Raw genomic sequence first — 16,718 nt, forward strand, 5'->3', positions numbered from 1 at the left:
TTGCTTCTTGACAATATTTCTTAGACCTTACCATTTAGATAAGAAAATACAGGTAATGTAAGAAAAATTGTTTTCCCATTTTTAACATCTCGAAAATCAAAATGCATATATATTGTTAAAAGAAACATAGTATGGTGTACTATTCAAGGAATAAGGTGTTTGAAATTGAAATTTTTATATTTAGACTCTCTTTTCCCTTTTCTACTTATCCTAGTTAGTCTACTTCATTTTTAGTTTTCTTTGTCAAAAACAGGGCTTATCACCCTCTGTTTAACAAACGTGTTAAATGTTAACCTTAATAGATAAGCATCTGCCTTAAGAATGCTTTTCTGTTCCCCTCAGTGCATGTGTTGTAGTCTTGTTTCTTGTTCCTGCTGAGGATGGAGGATGTTCCTTATTACACTTTTACTGGTATTTCTTGTGAAACTAACCAACTGCCAACCTGGTGTTCTCTTCTAACCTCTCTGAACCGCCCTGTCTGTTTTGTTGTCTGTAGTCGTGCAGAACAGATTCCTCCTTGCCTGACAAGTGAGTCTTCTCTCCCCTCTCCTTGGGGTACACCAGCTTTGTCCAGGAAAAGGTACTGATCTTATAACAGAAGTCAATCTTTATTTGTGTGGGTTTTGTTTTGTTTTGTTTTTTTGTGTCTGTGCTTAATTATATGTTGATGTGGTGATTGTGCTTTGTACAAAAATTTTTTGGCTTTCTATTTGATTTTTTTTTTTTAGGTTTAGAATCATCAACTTCTGAGTATATTTATGAGAATAAAATGTGTTAGTGCCATGAGGATATGAGGGACATTTAGAATATTGTCATCTGATTCTATTTAGAGTAAAATACACATTTTACTTTTAGAGCATGAATATCTCCTATTAAAATTAATTTAGAAGTGAGGACTTAGTGCCTCTTTAAGTACAGTACTTTTTCTTTTTACTTAAAATGTGTTAGGAATCATTCTTCGGTTTTTGCTTTTACTCCAAAATGCACATCACAGCACTGGCAAGGAACTGCGAATTTTCTCAATCAGGTTCAACCAGTTGAAATGTGATGCTGTTGTGGAGACTTGTCACAGCCAACCTTTGAAACAAAAAAAATGAATAAAAAAAGCTACCCTAGCTCTTGTTTTCATTGGTTCTGTGTGCATCTCATTCTAAGCTCATCTGGTCTACCTCATATATAAAGCTTGTAAATATAAAGACCCAGCAGTTGATTGACAAGAGTACAATTAAGTTCCATTTAAGATTCCGTTTGCAACCTGTACTAAAAATGATCGTAGCCTGTAGAGTTGGGACCAGTACTCTTCCTTCCCCAGTTTTTCTCATAACCAAGTACAAGTCCTTCAGTCTTATATTAATATATTCTTCCATTGTGGCTTTCTAAAAATGAATCCTGAGGTTCAGCTATGTTGTTGATTAATTTTATTTCTGTTCAGATTTTGAAATTTGAATATTAGTGGAATTATTATATTAAAACTATTTGTTACAGGTCCTGTATTTCAATATATTATGGTAGTAATATTCATTAGATAGGTGGACTTTATATTTTCCTTTTTCTCTTATTTTTACAGTAGGAGTTAGAGCTCATTTTCTGACAATAAATCATGGAATAGTTCAGAATAATCTTAAACGAATTTAGTGTTGCTTAGTATATTTGTATTTTAAAACTATTTTGTTTTTGTTTTTCTAAGAGCAGCTTTTAATATAAGAAACCATAAAATCATTTTGAGTTGACGTGGTGTATTTTTCTGTTGCTAAAATGAATGCAGTAACTTTGTGTTTGAAGATTCACGTGTGCTCACTATCCCACATACTGGATATTAAAAAAATAGTTTTAATTACTAAGTAGTTTTAATTATTGAAAATCACATTTATGATTCCATAAATTGTGAAGGTATAAAAATTGATGTTTAAAAACATTTAATCATTTTTAAGTATTAACCAAAAACTATAAAATACTCGCAGTAGAAATCCACAGATTAAAGGAGCACAGGGAAAGAAAATCCATCAGAGCTTACTATTTATTTAAATGATAATTTGACAAAGGGGAAATTTTATTCCATCTCATAGAGAGTTATTTAAGGGCTTAGATCAAAACACTTTGTCGTGATTTGCATCACAGCCACATGTAAGGATGCCCTATCTTTGACTTTAGGGAAATGGGCACTGACTCAACAGTCCTGGCTGAATCTTTTCTATGGGAATTCCAATTAGGCTCTCAGTTTGGTTTTACCCAAGGAGGTTCCTAATACTGTTCATAATAATAAGGTCAACGTTGACATTTTCAGGTTGCCATTCTGGTCAGGTTACATACATTTTGCTCAGTAATAAGAATCATAAGCTGATCAAGAAAACAATGTTTTTGTTTTCAAATGCGAATACAGTAACTTTTGAAATCAGAATATCTCTAGAACATTTCAACAAATTACTTCAGCATCGTTTTCTTGCGGCAAAATGTGTTTTTGTTGACAAAAAGAGAAACCAATATTGTATTAGTTTTTATGGCTTGTGGAGTATTCAGATACAGCAAGTTTTGAGTTTGTGATGCTTTTCTGGCACATAAAATCCTGGAGATTCTTCTCTATTTTAAGAATTGGGGGGAAAAACCTAAGAAACCTTGTATTTGGAAAACTAAAACTCATAACACTTTTCATTATTATTCATTATTCAGAAAGAATAGTGAAACAGAATTATAGCTGAACAATATTTAATCAGAGCTAGAGGAAGTGAAAACAAAATACAATATAAAAACCAAGGCTCTCTAGAATCTCTCTGCAGGGGAGAAAAAAATGGCAAGTACTAGTTATTGTTCAAACATGGTATCTGTTACTCAGGGCCTGTACACACTTGATGAAAATTAAGGGCAAGCATACTCAGAATTTAAATATTCAAGAATATATTCCCTAAAGAGCTAGGTAAGTCTTAAATACATATGAAAATTTAGATTGAAATACTAAGTTAAAGTAGCAGTTTCTCTAAATTTTAAAAGTAGCTGCAACATAAAAGTTAAATTTTGAAATGTTGTCTTATCCTATATTTGTAAATGATTTAGGTCTTGCTTGGGATTATTCATTTAATAAGCTTACTGTAATCTCTAAATTTAAAAAGTGGTAATACCTGCAGTGATACCTAAGTGACTCAGTAAGTATTAATAATACTATACAATGCCTGTTAAAATAGATCTAATTTTAGTTAATAAATAATCATGTTTTAAATTTATGCAATGTTTGCAAAGTTTTTCCAGTTTGAGAAGAATGAATGTAATTTTTATATTAGAATATTGTTATCTTATGGAAGAGTAAAAGGTTTACTACTATAATAGCTATATATTAATTAATAAAGAGTTTGGTTTCTGAAGACATAAGGGCTCCTTCCTGGGTATATCCATAATTAAAGCTCAGTCTATATTAAATCTGGAAACTCAGAAATAATTTTGGAAGGCCTGTTACTAAAATATACAAGTAGAATTGGGTTTTTCTCCAAATTGAGTTTTTTTATGTGTAATGAAAAATAGTTTTTATGAAATTTCTTAATGGTTGAGAATTCCTATTACACTATAATCTTTTCTTCTAGATGGGTCAGAATATTTCATAGAATAAACAAAGCAACATAGGAAGAAAATACCTATTGGTAATAAACATTTAGAAATCTATCCTAGTAAGTTTAGAAATTAAATATTTCTGAACAAAAACAGCAAAAAAAACCAAAACAAGACAAAACAAAAAACCCAGAGTTGAAAAAATGAGTAGGTGGAGGACATGGTGACTTTAAATAAACTGGGAGAGCCCACGTGTTTTTTTTTCTAAGTGAAGCTGAATACTTTCCTAGAATCTCTGTTAAAAAGAGAATGGTACTTTAAAAAAAAAAAAAATGGCAGTGCCAAATCTTTGCTACAAAATCACTGACTTAAAGCATCTGTTTCCCAAGCTGCTCTTGTGCCAGAGAGCTGAAACTGCACTGCTCTCAGTGACAGAGCTCAGCATTAGACAAATTATGCTGAAACCGATTCATTGGAACAAAGAGCTCCCATAGGCTGAAGCCACAAGCATCTGTTTTCTAGTGCCAGGATACAAAATGTGCAAAACTCATGAATTGTAGAAGAATAGTATGAAATAGAAAGTGGAGATCATTGATGAGAAGAAATGTGCTATGTTCAGGATATAGTGAGGTTTTCTACCTCTAGAAGCTTATTATGTAAAATATGCCTTCTATGTTTTTAAGAAATTGTGATGAATATTTTCAGTGGTAAGTGGGTAACGCAAAAGAATGTGACTGTAGTTCCAAATAAACTAAAGGAAAACTTCCTTGATGCTTAACATTATTTCTTGTCAGGTAGCCAAGATTCTTAGCCAACCCTGTCTGATTGACCCAGTTAGAGAGTAGGCCGCTTAGATCTTGTTAGTCCTTTATTATGTTACGCATGGTTTAAGGAAAGGTTACAAACACATAGGTAACTTCAAAAGAAAATCTTATTGAGGGGCGCCTGGGTGGCTCAGTCGGTTAAGCATCCGACTCTTGATTTTGGCTCAGGTCATGATCCCAGGGTTGTGGGATCAAGCCCCGCATCTGGCCCGCACTGGGCATGAGCCTGCTTGATATTCTCTCTCTCCCTCCTCCCTCTCCCCCTCCATCTTCCACTCCCCCCCCCCCCGCAAAAAAAAAAAAAAAAAGAAAAAATCTAATCAAGGGAAGGATTTGATTTAATTTATACCCTCATCACATTATACCAGAACTTTTACCTTACCTAAAGTTTTGAATCACTGTGATTTCACCTGTTTGTTGCATCTTCTGGTACAGGTGTCATTTTTTTCTTCCAGTTTTATTGAGATATAATTGGCATGCAGCATTGTATAAGTTAAATTATACAGCATGATTTCTCTTACATATGTTGTTAAGTGATTACCACAGTAAGTTTAGCATCCCTCATCTTAGGGCGTGTGGGTGACTCAGTCGGTTAATCGTCTGACTCTTGATTTTAGCTCAGGTCACGATGTCAGGATTGTGGGATCAGGCCTGCATACCTGCTCAGCACAGCGTCTGCTTGAGATTCTGTCTCTCCCTCTCCCTTTGCCCCTCCCCCTTGCTTGCTAGTGGGCTCTGTCTCTCTTAGAAAGAAAAAAAAAAAAAATCCATGGGGCACCTGGGTGGCTCAGTCAGTTAAGCGTCTGCCTTTGGTTCAGGTCATGATCCCAGAGTCTTGGGATCAAGTCCCACATCAGGTTCCTTGCTCAGCGGGAAGCCTGCTTCTCCCTCTGCCTGCTGCTCCCCCTGCTTGTGCCATGTCTCTCTTTCTGACAAATAAATAAATATAATCTTAAAAAAATCTATATCTCATACAGATACAGGGAAAAAAATGTTTTCCTTGTGATGAGAACTTTTAGGATCTACTCTCTTAGCAGCTTTCAAATATACCAGAGAGCAATGTTTAGTCATCATGTGCCCTTCTTAAATGAAACAATCCAGGTAACAAATGGTAAAGACATATGAGAGCCTAGAAGAATTAATAGTGAAATTGTTTATACGTGACTCATTAAAAATTGATAACATATTGCTCTTTTATATCTCAGCCTTAAAGTGTTCTGTAACCCAACCTTGAATTACAAAGGTTTTTGCTTGTCAGTGGATAAAGGTAATAAAAGATGAAGAAATTGAACAGAGAACTTGATTGGAATTTGATGCTAAATTACCCTTCTTTCTTTTTACAGGCATGCGTATCATTCTGTTTCAACTCCCCCTGTTTACCCTCCTAAAAATGTCGCTGACCTGAAACTACATGTGGCAACGACATCCCTCCAGAGTTCTGATGCCGTCATCATCCATCCTGGAGCCATGCTTGCTATGCTGGACCTGCTGGCCTCTGTTGGGTCAGTGACACAGCCAGAAGTAAGCTTGGATATGGTAGCTCCTCTCCATCTTTAATAAGCGAAAGGACGTGAATATGACTGTATAATCAAGGAAGTGGGGCCCAGAAAGACAGACTGATAGAGAACCGTTCCATATTACATACTAAAGTAGGAAAGGAAAAAATAGGGTTTTTTTTATTTGGGCCCTAAGTTTCTTAATGAGATAGATATGTATGTTTTAGAATACAATTCATTTGTCACAAATGCAACCAAGACAGGTGCTAAAATAATTATCTCTCCTTATAAATCCTGCTCAGCAGTGGAAATTATTAATAGTACAGAAAGAAAAATGACTGAAGATACCACTTTGGGGCTATTTATCTGTTTTGACTTGTAGCACTCAAGAGTTGGGGTGAATTAGAGCTTTGGTGACTAATTTGTTAAATGGTATATGGCCTCTAAGGCCTAAAGGGTCACAATTGTAAATGATAGGCTTTCCTTGAAACTGGTTCTTTACCCATCGTGTAAAAGACCTTGCATTCATTGTTTCTACAAAAAATTTAAATACTATTAGTTATATAGTCATTTAATACAGAAGACTTAGAAGAGCGTGGAGTCTGGCTGGGTATGCTTCCAGCAAAGTGAGGCTAGGACACATTTGCCTAGCTCATTTCTAGAGTTGCTCCATCTCTCCAAGTCAGCTTCTGAACTCCTCTGAAGGTAATCAGAAACGTGTAGAGACCTCATATTAAAAGGTGTGCTTCCTGTGGAGAGAACTATCACCTTTCTTACTAAGAACGCCCTGGTGGCATGGATTTCTTTAACTTTAGCATGCTCTGGACCTTCAACTCGCTGTGGCAAATATCTTACAATCCCTGGTGCACACGGAGAGAAACCAGCAGGTCATGTGTGAAGCGGGTCTTCACGCACGGCTGCTGCAGCGGTGCAGCGCGGCGCTGGCCGACGAGGACCACTCGCTGCACCCGCCCCTCCAGCGGATGTTTGAGCGATTAGCCTCCCAGGCCCTGGAGCCCATGGTGCTGAGGTCAGTACGTTCTCTTTTGCACAGTTGAGTAAGCCACAATTAGTAATGACAGTTCCTTCAGTCTTTATATCCAAGAGTTCCTGCCTTCATAGACATACATTCAAGTATCTGTGGGCAAAACCAGAATAATAAAAATGGGCAAAATGCTTGGAATGTCAGTCTTAGTAAGTCTAGTTATTAGAAAACAGGATGTTCCTGTCCATGGGTTATTCCTTCCACTCGAATCCAGCAAACTCTCCTTTAAAAATAGTCATGTTATGTTTATATGACTTGCATCTACTTTATATTGAAGAACTTTTTATATATAAGAACTCTTAAGAAATGCTTTTTAAATGTTTTTATTTTAAAATACTTTATGGATTTAGAGAAAGTTGTAAAGATAGAGAAGTTCTGTGTCCCTTTCACCCAGTTTCTTCCACTGGTTACATCTTATGTAACTATAATACAAGCTGAAAACTGAGAAACTGATATTGCTACAATGTATCCTTGTATGCTACAGTTCCCTGTTACTTATCACATGTGTAGATTTATGTGCCCACCGCACACTCAGAATGTCACAAAAATCGCCCTAGTCCTGCTACTCCTTTACTGTCACATTCACTTCCCTAGCCACCCCCCCCCATTCCTAGCCCCTGGAAACCACGAATCTCTTCTCCATCTCCATAATTTTGTCACTTTGAGAATGTTACATAAAGGAAAGTATATAGTATGTGACCTTTGAAGATTGACTTTTTTCACTTTTTGTAATGCCTTGGAGATGCATCCAAATTGTTATGTTTCAACAATTTCTTTTTAATGCTGAGTAGTATTCTAGGGTATGAATATACCTTCCACAGTTTACCCTTTCAAGAAATATATATATTCAAATCTTGGTAATGTAAGAGAAACAGTCCTCTGTGTTTTAGCGATAAAACCCTTTATTTTTTTAAAAAAAAGATTTAGAGAGAGATAGAGCACACTTGGGGAGGGGCAGAGGGAGAGAAGAGAGAGAGAGAGAGAGACTCTCCACTGAGCACAGAGTCTGCCATGGGGCTCAATCCCAGAACTCTGAGATCATGACCTGAGCTAAAACCGGGAGTCGGCCGCCTAATCGACTGAGCTACCCAGGTGTTCCTGGGGATAAAACCCGTAAAAAAAAAAAATACTTTCCTTGAGGGGCGCCTGGGTGGAATCCAGCTCTTGATTTTGGCTCGGGTCTTAGTCTCAGGGTTGTGAGATCGAGCCCCCACTGGGAGTGGAGCTTGCTTAAGATTCTCTCTCTCTCTTCCTCTGCCTCTCCACTCCCCTCTCTCTCCCTCTCTTTCAAATAAATAAACATATATATATTTTTTTTCCTTGAAATTACTTGCCAAACAGATTTCAAGTATAAGTCATCTTGTCCCTCCTTATAAAAATATACTATATCTCATCACTTTCAGATATAAGCAGCTCTCTTTATGAGATAATTTTCTTTTCTGCTGAAGTACTCCTTTTAGGAACTTTCTTAAAAATGGTTGGCCCTTATTTATAATTTATATTTTTTAATTGGTTCCAAATAATGGTGGATTAAATAAACCATGCTATAAACATTAAACAGTATTGTATCAGGCAGTGTGTAGTAGGCCTTCGCAATACCAAGATGAGTGAGACTGTCCCTACTCACTTTGTCCATCATCTTATGGAGATATTCAGAGACCTAAAATATTGCAAATAGCATGGAGTTTTTCCCCTGATCATTTTTGGTAATCTGCTTTAAAAGTAGAGAGAATGAATGAGACAGATTATCTCATACTTAATACCAGTATTTTATTAAATAACTTATATTGCCTACTTAGGTAAACAGTAAGCAATGGAGACCAACCATTTGCACATGCTCAGTTTTCACAGTGAATAAATTTTCAGAACAAAAGTTCTCATGATAGTACAGATACCAGAGTTGATGAACCATAGGCTATAAGGTTATAAACTAATCATATATTGTACTCTACATGAAAAACTGGCAAACGGGACCTAATTTAAAGTTTCTTTTTCTGGTCTAGGGAGTTGAAAATTCAGAGAAGTGATCTCCCCCCCCCCCTTTTACGTGATGACATAAATGACTGGATATGAAGGACTCTTATTTGTGTAACTCCTAGACAATTCAGTACATTTTTGTACATCACATTTCAAGAGAACATGCTCCCCAAATTTCATTTTTTCGCCCTTTACAATAAGCTAGGTAATTCAAATGTAAAATTAACATTATATATTAGTTTATAATAACTGTTTGGATTGCTTTTGTATTTTTAAGTAGTCTGTTATAATTCATGAGACCCCATATCTTGTGTGTTTGGTTTATGAGTTCTGTAACTGCTTTGTTCCTTCTACAGGGAATTTTTGCGTTTGGCAAGTCCATTAAATTGTGGTGCCTGGGACAAAAAACTGCTAAAACAATATAGGGTCCACAAACCAAGTTCACTGAGTTATGAGCCAGAGATGAGGAGTAAGTTGATCTTTGAAGTTCCCTTTTTTGGTTATTGCGTATATGAAAATCATGTTGGGGATGAGTATTATTTCAAGGAGTTTTACAGTGAAAGAAAGGAAAGGAAAGGGATTGTTGTTATTTACATGAGGAAGCATAAAATCTGGTTGGCTGACTGAAGAAGGGGGCAGATGGGGGTGAGAAAGGAATCACTGATGGAAGCAGGATCCCGTGGAGATGAGAATTACGTGCAGAGTAACACTTGGCTTGAAAGGGGCAATACCTCTTTCTCAGAGGATTCATAATTTCTTTGCCTTCCTCAAGTAGCCTCTGCCACCCGAACTAGGGTGGGTAATTAGCTTGTTAACACATCGTGGGTTTGCAGGATGGCTGCTGCAGGGGACGTGGAGGACAGGAGATGAGACATCCTGATAAAAGTAGTTGAAGAGCTACACCGAGGAGTATAGGCTGGATAGAAAAGAAGTGAAACAGAAGGGGGAATGAACCACGAGAGACTATGGACTCTGGGAAACAAACTGAGGGCTTCAGAGGGGAGGGGGGTGGGGGAATGGGATAAGCCGGTGATGGGTATTAAGGAGGGCACGTATTGCATGGAGCACTGGGTGTTATATGCAAGTAATGAATCATGGAACTTTATATCAGAAACTGGGGATGTACTGTATGGTGAGTAACATAACATAAAAAAAAAAAGAGTGAAACCAAGCAGCAGTGCTGGGCCGGGAGAAAAGGGATAGGTCACCGGACTGGAGAATAGTGGCTAGGACAGAAAGCAAATGTGGTGAGAGAAAAGGACTGAGAGAGCTGGAGGAAGAGGAGTGGGGGAGAACAATGGCAATCAAAATTGGAGCAGTGAAACATGCGAGGGAAAGGACCATGCTGGAATCGTGGCTCTGGAGTGAAGTAGAGGAGCGGTTGATCCTAGAGCTCGAAGTGGGGTGTTAGATGGGTTGCTCATGTGGACCTGAACAAACATGCCCCAGAATGCTGGCAAGCACTAGTACAGAGAAGACCGAGAATGACCTGCCAGTAGTAGCAGAGGGCAGTCTCGCAGACAGGTGTGTGGTAGTGTGGCTGAGAGGGGCCCCGAAGAGACGTTTCCGCGTGGGCTGCTGGAATGATGCCTGGCGACTGGCAGAGCACAGGCACTGCCTACCAGTCTGGCAGGGACCCCTGAGAGGCCACGGATTCCACCCGAGACATGGACAAGCACGCCCTCAGCAGAGAGCTGTGTGGCACTGGACCTCTTCCTAGTGCGAATTCTCTGCTTTTGTTGGGTTTTTTTTTTCTTTACGATTCATTTGTATAATTATGAGCTGTGGTGATAGGCATTTGTTTTGATGGATTGAAGTCACCATTACTAGCAAAGCAGGAAAGAATAAAACTTAGAAAAGCAGAACGGCTGCTCTGAAAGGAGGTAGTGAAGGTTTCGTTCATCCCCTTGTTCTTTCAGGTGAGAATCCAAAAGATTAAGCAATGTCCCCCTGTTCTTTCAGTCTTAATTTTTTCTCTTGCGAATTATCATCAGTGATTAGTGAATACTGTGTTTTGGAAACTAAGATCTTTTGAGTTGCTGAACAGTTTTACTGGAAAACAAAGTATTGCAGTTTTTCATGTTTGTCAGTATACCTCCCCTAGATGTATATGTGTTGCTTTTGTACTTAACACGGTTCCTTAGAATTGGATTGTGATTTCCTTTACAAAGAGTAGAAACAAAAATAGTTCCTTTAAGAGAAGATCGAAATATCTTCATGGTTGCCTGAATGCTTAGCACATTTAAGAGAGAAAACAATTGTATTTATGTAGTTTATCTTGAGAGGGAATATTTTCTCCATTTTTTACATTGGAAATGTATTCCTGAAAAATAGGCCAGTTTGTTTAAAATTTGTCTTTTTATTCTCGACGTTGTTACCATTTATGCACATAGGAATTTTTAAATTCAAGTACTTTTGTGATTACATATTTAATTATAATAATTGTAAGGGAAGGGTTAAAAGGAAGAAAATGGGAGAGAAGCAAGTTTTTGCTATTTATCTGATTATTTTTATGATAAAGATGACCTGTTTCTTCCTACTGTAATTCTTCTAGAATATTTTGCTTTCTTCTCAAAGAGAGATAATAATTCCTTGAAATAAAAGTATAATCTGGCTTTTAGAAACATCATTATCTGTAATTTATAACTAAATTACATTGTAACAGTGGCTTGGATAGTGGTTGTACTCTGTAGTATCCAACATTTCTGCAGTGTGTTTATGACTTTCGTTATAAGTAAAAAGGGAAACACATGCTATTTAAGTTTAAAAATGAACATAAAGTACATTAAAACTGAATAATAGCTTTGGTGTTTTTGAACATAAAATTATTATATATTGAAACTCAAGACTGGTATTTAAAAAATAAGTCTGCTTTGTAAAGTCATTATTTTAGAAATCTGCATGATATTTTTCCCAAGAGATTTTCTTTGACTTACAGGTAGTATGATCACATCTATGGAAGGTTTGGGTTCTGATAATGTTTTCAGCTTACATGAAGATAACCATTATCGGATAAGCAAGAGCCTGGTAAAATCTGCAGAAGGAAGTACTGTACCTCTAACTAGGGTGAAGTGTCTGGTCTCCATGACAACCCCGCATGACATCAGACTTCATGGGTCATCAGTTACTCCAGCTTTTGTTGAATTTGACACATCCCTTGAAGGGTTTGGGTAAGGAATTTGTAAGGTAGCCAAGCCTTATATGATTTTATGCCTCCTACTTGCCTTTGACAAATAGATCTTTGGTTTTAAATATACTTATATATTCTCAAATGATTGAGTTCTTTGAGCATGTTACTTTAAGGCTTTTAGATTTAATTTTAAATTATTTATTATATTAAATAAGTTGATATGTTATAAGAGTCTGGAATCTTAAGACCCATGGTCCAAATTTTTTTTGTAAATTTTTTTATTTTTTGGCAAATAAAGTTTTATTTTAACACAGCCACACTTATGTATGTATGTATTGTCTGTGGCTGCTTCTGTGCTCGAATGGCAAAGTTGAGTAGTCATGACAGAGACCCTCTGGTCTGCAAAGTGTGAAATATTTATGGTTTGGCCCTCCCAGAAAGTGTTTGCCACCTGATTTAGTACAATAAATTTATAGATTATATGCAAATTAAAATTAGATTAAAAATTGTTTGAGTTTACTCATCATCCTTTCCCCCAAATTACCTAGCTTAGTACCTTATACATTATACTCAATGACTATCACATCAAATGAGTAAATAATTTCAAGTGGCAGAAACTGCTATAGTAGCAGAAGCAGCCATAAATCTGTAGAGAATCTAGAAGAGAATCTAGAATAATTTATAAAATCCATTGGCCTCAAAATGGACACAAATGCTAATACTATTGATCTATGTCTATACTCCTCTGTGGGATTCTTATACATCAATCTAAAAATATAAATTGTATTTTAAGAACATTGTCATGTGTTATTATTGAATGATGGCTTAAAACGTATTATGGAATAGTCAAAACTAATCAGCACAGGGGAAAACAACTCAGTGGAAAGGCACACAAGGAGATTTCTCAGCAGTGATGAAATTGTTCCAGTGTCTTGAGCAGGGTTATGCATTGGTGTATTTTATCGTACGTGGCCTATAAATTAAAAAAAAAATTTTTTTTAAGATTTATTTATTTATTTGACAGAGAGAGAGACAGCCAGCGAGAGAGGGAACACAAGCAGGGGGAGTGGGAGAGGAAGAAGCAGGCTCCCAGTGGAGCAGGGAGCCCGATGCGGGGCTCGGTCCCAGGACTCTGGGATCAAGCCCTGAGCCGAAGGCAGATGCTTAAGGACTGAGCCACCCAGGCGCCCCATAGATTTTTTTTTTTTTTTAAAGATTTTATTTATTTGACAGAGACAGCCAGTGAGAGAGGGAACACAAGCAGGGGGAGTGGGAGAGGAAGAAGCAGGCTCATAGCGAGGAGCCCGATGTGGGGCTCGATCCCATAATGCCAGGATCACGCCCTGAGCCGAAGGCAGACGCCCAACAACTGCACCACCCAGGCGCCCCGCCCCGTAAATTTTTAAAAATTTAAAATAAAAATGATGGCACTGGAGATTTTTAAAGTATACCTTTCTGCACTCTCACATAATTACAAGAAGGGAAGGACTTTGTTAGGCACCCAGGTTTATTCCATGATCTCTTCGCTCTAATTACCCCTAAATGATGGCAGTTAATTACTGTACAGTAAGTGCGTAGTGGTAAGAGAAGAAAACAATTGGTCTCTAATATGTACATTGTCTTTTCTCTAACAGCTGTTTGTTCCTGCCCAGTCTGGCCCCTCATAATGCTCCTACAAACAATGCCGTCACAACAGGCCTTACTGATGGGGCTGTGGTCAGTGGCATTGGTTCTGGTAAATACTAACTTTCTTTGCTCATGAGATTCTCTTTTTTTTAGTAGATTATATTTTATTTAGTGTTTATTGCCTTCTTTTTTAAATATAAGTATGAATCAACACAAGCTCTTTCATTGTTACTTTTCTATTTTTATTTTAGGTGAAAGATTCTTCCCTCCTCCATCTGGCTTAAGCTACTCTAGCTGGTTCTGTATTGAACATTTTAGTTCTCCTCCAAATAACCACCCTGTCAGACTTCTTACTGTCGTGCGCCGAGCAAATTCTTCTGAGCAGCATTACGTGTGCCTTGCCATCGTTCTGTCAGCGAAAGACCGATCTCTGATTGTTTCCACCAAAGAGGAACTACTCCAAAACTATGGTCAGTATCTGTCTGTTTCTTTTTGCTTCTTGTGATAATTGAAAGTATTAAATTTCATTATAATATTTATCTTGGGTCCAGCTGGTAATTCTTTTCCAATTTAAATTATTATAGAACAGAACAGGTTATATAAAACATTGAATATTGTTTACCAGTGAATTTTAAGGCACTTTCAAAAGAGACTTAGATAGAAAACAATGGAAAGAGTTCCTAAAATAAGGTTTCATCTCTACTTGCCAAGAAATCACAGCTTTTGCTAGGAAAGCAGATTGCTTGTTTGATATATTTTAGTAAGGATTTTCATTGGCCATGAATTCTGCTTAACTAATGAATATTCATTGAGCACCTGCCTACCATATGTGCCACTCTGTGCTAGACACAATAACATTTTAATTACTTTATCCATCACTTACCTTCAAGGCTTAATACATACCATTTAATAATCCTAATTTCCTAAATCTCTCCCACATGCCATAATGTTACATTGCTGTCCAGTAGAATTTCAAACACAAGACATTCATGCAGATCTTCCTAAATGATGTGAATAACATAAAATATAAATCTCAGTTTACTGAATGTTCTTTGCTCTGAATATAAGCATTTGTAATATAAATATACCTCTTTTTTATCATCTTCTAAATTTATCTTTTGACTGACCAAAAATACCATGTATTGCTTCACATATGCTTGGTATTCAAATATTAATTTGAATGTTAGCTCAATTAGATAGTAAGGCCTCTTTTCTTAGTATTTTTTATGACTAGCACAGAGTAGGCATCAATATAGACGACTGCTTTAAAATTCTTACTAGGACACTCTGTTTGATCCTGTTCTGATGTTTTCCTCCTAATCGAACCTGTCTTCAGTCTTGCCATTTGGGAGACCCACTCTCTCGTTCTTGCCCTACATCTCTGACCTCTCTTTTACAACTTCCCTCAACAGCTTTCTTCTCCATCCAGGGTTTCATCTTTAGTCTTTGTATTCAAGCTTCTCTTTGTGAGGGAGGGGAGTCTATCTTTATTAAAAAATCCCTTTTAATCCCAGGCATTCCAGAATTGAAATTTTTTTTATTTTTCTGTGTCCCATGCTTTCTCCTCACATTTTAAATGCAAATTAGACATCTTTATATGAATAGTCTTTCTGTAAACAACTCAAACTGTAATGTTTCTTCTTTATAAAACTTGCATCTCTATTTTCCTGTCTTGATAAATGACACCCCCACCACCAGTTAGCCGAGCCAAAAACCTCGAGTCTATCTTGATAATACCACCCCTTTCACTAAGTCTTACCGAATTATGCTTCCTTCTTATTTCTTGAGTCTTCCCTTCCTCTTATGCCCACTGTCATAGATATTATTCTGTTTTTTTAATCACTGATCTGGACTTCCAAGATTTAAATTCTTTGTTTTTGTCTTTGTCTAGACAAAAATAGAAGTAGAACTATATTCTCGCACACACAACAATTACCTTGGTAATCTGGGCAGCCCTGCCACGTAAAACACTTGAAATACAATGTAAATAGACTGAACGAATGAGTGAATATATGAGTGAGTGAGTGAATGAATAAGAAAAGGAAAATAAATGGACAACTTGAAAGGGAAATAATGAGAAAAGTGAATAATGGAGAATTTGGAAGAAAGGATAGAATTTAATGGAAACGTTTAAGGAACGGATCTAGGGATATTTCATTAAACTAGGAAAATATTTTCTATTGTTTTCATGAAATGTAATTTGCAAGACTGCTGTAGTCCATATATCACCAGAATTTACAGTAAGAGATACATTATTTATAGATGATATTACTACTACAGGAGCCAGCCTCTAAACAGCTGTAGCCCATTAAGATGCGTAGGTAATTAAGAGTTGTCCGAAACCAGTTGGCTCACCAAGATATCCTGACATACCACTGAATGCTGGATATGGCTTAGTCTCAGCCTGAGTCAGAATGTGAAGCTCTCAGAAAATTTTTATAAGTAAAATCTTCTGCAGTTCTGGAGAAGATTCAGTCTGTTCACAGGAAAGGGAAAGGGAAGAGTTCTTAGTTTCGCCCATACTTTTGATCTTTTCTTTCACATCCTTTGGTCCATACACTAGACCTTTCAAAACTGTTTGACTCTGCTTTTCACGTAGTTTCTTCAATTCTTTTCCTATATTAGGTCACCAATTGATAAGATTCTGCCTTTTTTAACTTATCAATGGATGTATATTTTGTATTATCATTTTAAAATATAATCTTGGCATTCCAGTGTATGCTGATACTTTAAGATTCTGAAAGTAAAACTAGTATTTTATTTGTAATTCTTTCTTCATATAATTGAAACTTTTTTTTTTTTTAAAGATTTTATTTATTTATTTGACAGAGACAGTGAGAGAGGGAACACAAGCTAGGGGAGTGTGAGAGGGAGAAGCAGGCTTCCCGCTGAGCAGGGAGCCCGATGCGGGGCTCGATCCCAGGACCCTGGAATCGTGACCTGAGCCGAAGGCAGACGCTTAACGGCTGAGCCACCCAGGCACCCCCATATAATTTAAACTTTTAACTTTTAGTGTATTTACTTGTATGTGCCTATCGTGAAAAACGGTGGGTCTGCTTTAAGTTATATGGTTACAGATCAGCTCT

The 16,718-nt window shown here is 36.9% G+C and overlaps 1 protein-coding gene across 11 annotated transcripts in view; it reads left to right on the forward strand.

Annotated features, from left to right (window-relative positions):
* Window positions 1-16,718, forward strand: part of WDFY3 (WD repeat and FYVE domain containing 3) — a 262,486-nt gene that overhangs the window by 136,328 nt on the left and 109,440 nt on the right. For 10 of the 11 annotated variants that reach the window (XR_015725422.1, XM_045790948.2, XM_045791003.2 and 7 more), the window contains 7 exons: window positions 497-580; window positions 5,702-5,879; window positions 6,670-6,884; window positions 9,233-9,345; window positions 11,815-12,046; window positions 13,641-13,741; window positions 13,884-14,102. Coding sequence is in view for 10 of the 11 variants with exons in the window: in XM_045790948.2 (XP_045646904.1) it covers window positions 497-580; window positions 5,702-5,879; window positions 6,670-6,884; window positions 9,233-9,345; window positions 11,815-12,046; window positions 13,641-13,741; window positions 13,884-14,102 (1,142 nt within the window). In the remaining variant the exon portion in view is untranslated. The remainder of the gene's footprint in view (window positions 1-496; window positions 581-5,701; window positions 5,880-6,669; window positions 6,885-9,232; window positions 9,346-11,814; window positions 12,047-13,640; window positions 13,742-13,883; window positions 14,103-16,718) is intronic. The other variant, XM_045791011.2, reaches the window with a different exon arrangement.

Source organism: Ursus americanus, chromosome 8, assembly GCF_024610735.1.
Source record: "Ursus americanus isolate L20-20 chromosome 8, mUrsAme1.1.p, whole genome shotgun sequence".
Taxonomy (NCBI): Eukaryota; Metazoa; Chordata; class Mammalia; order Carnivora; family Ursidae; genus Ursus; species Ursus americanus.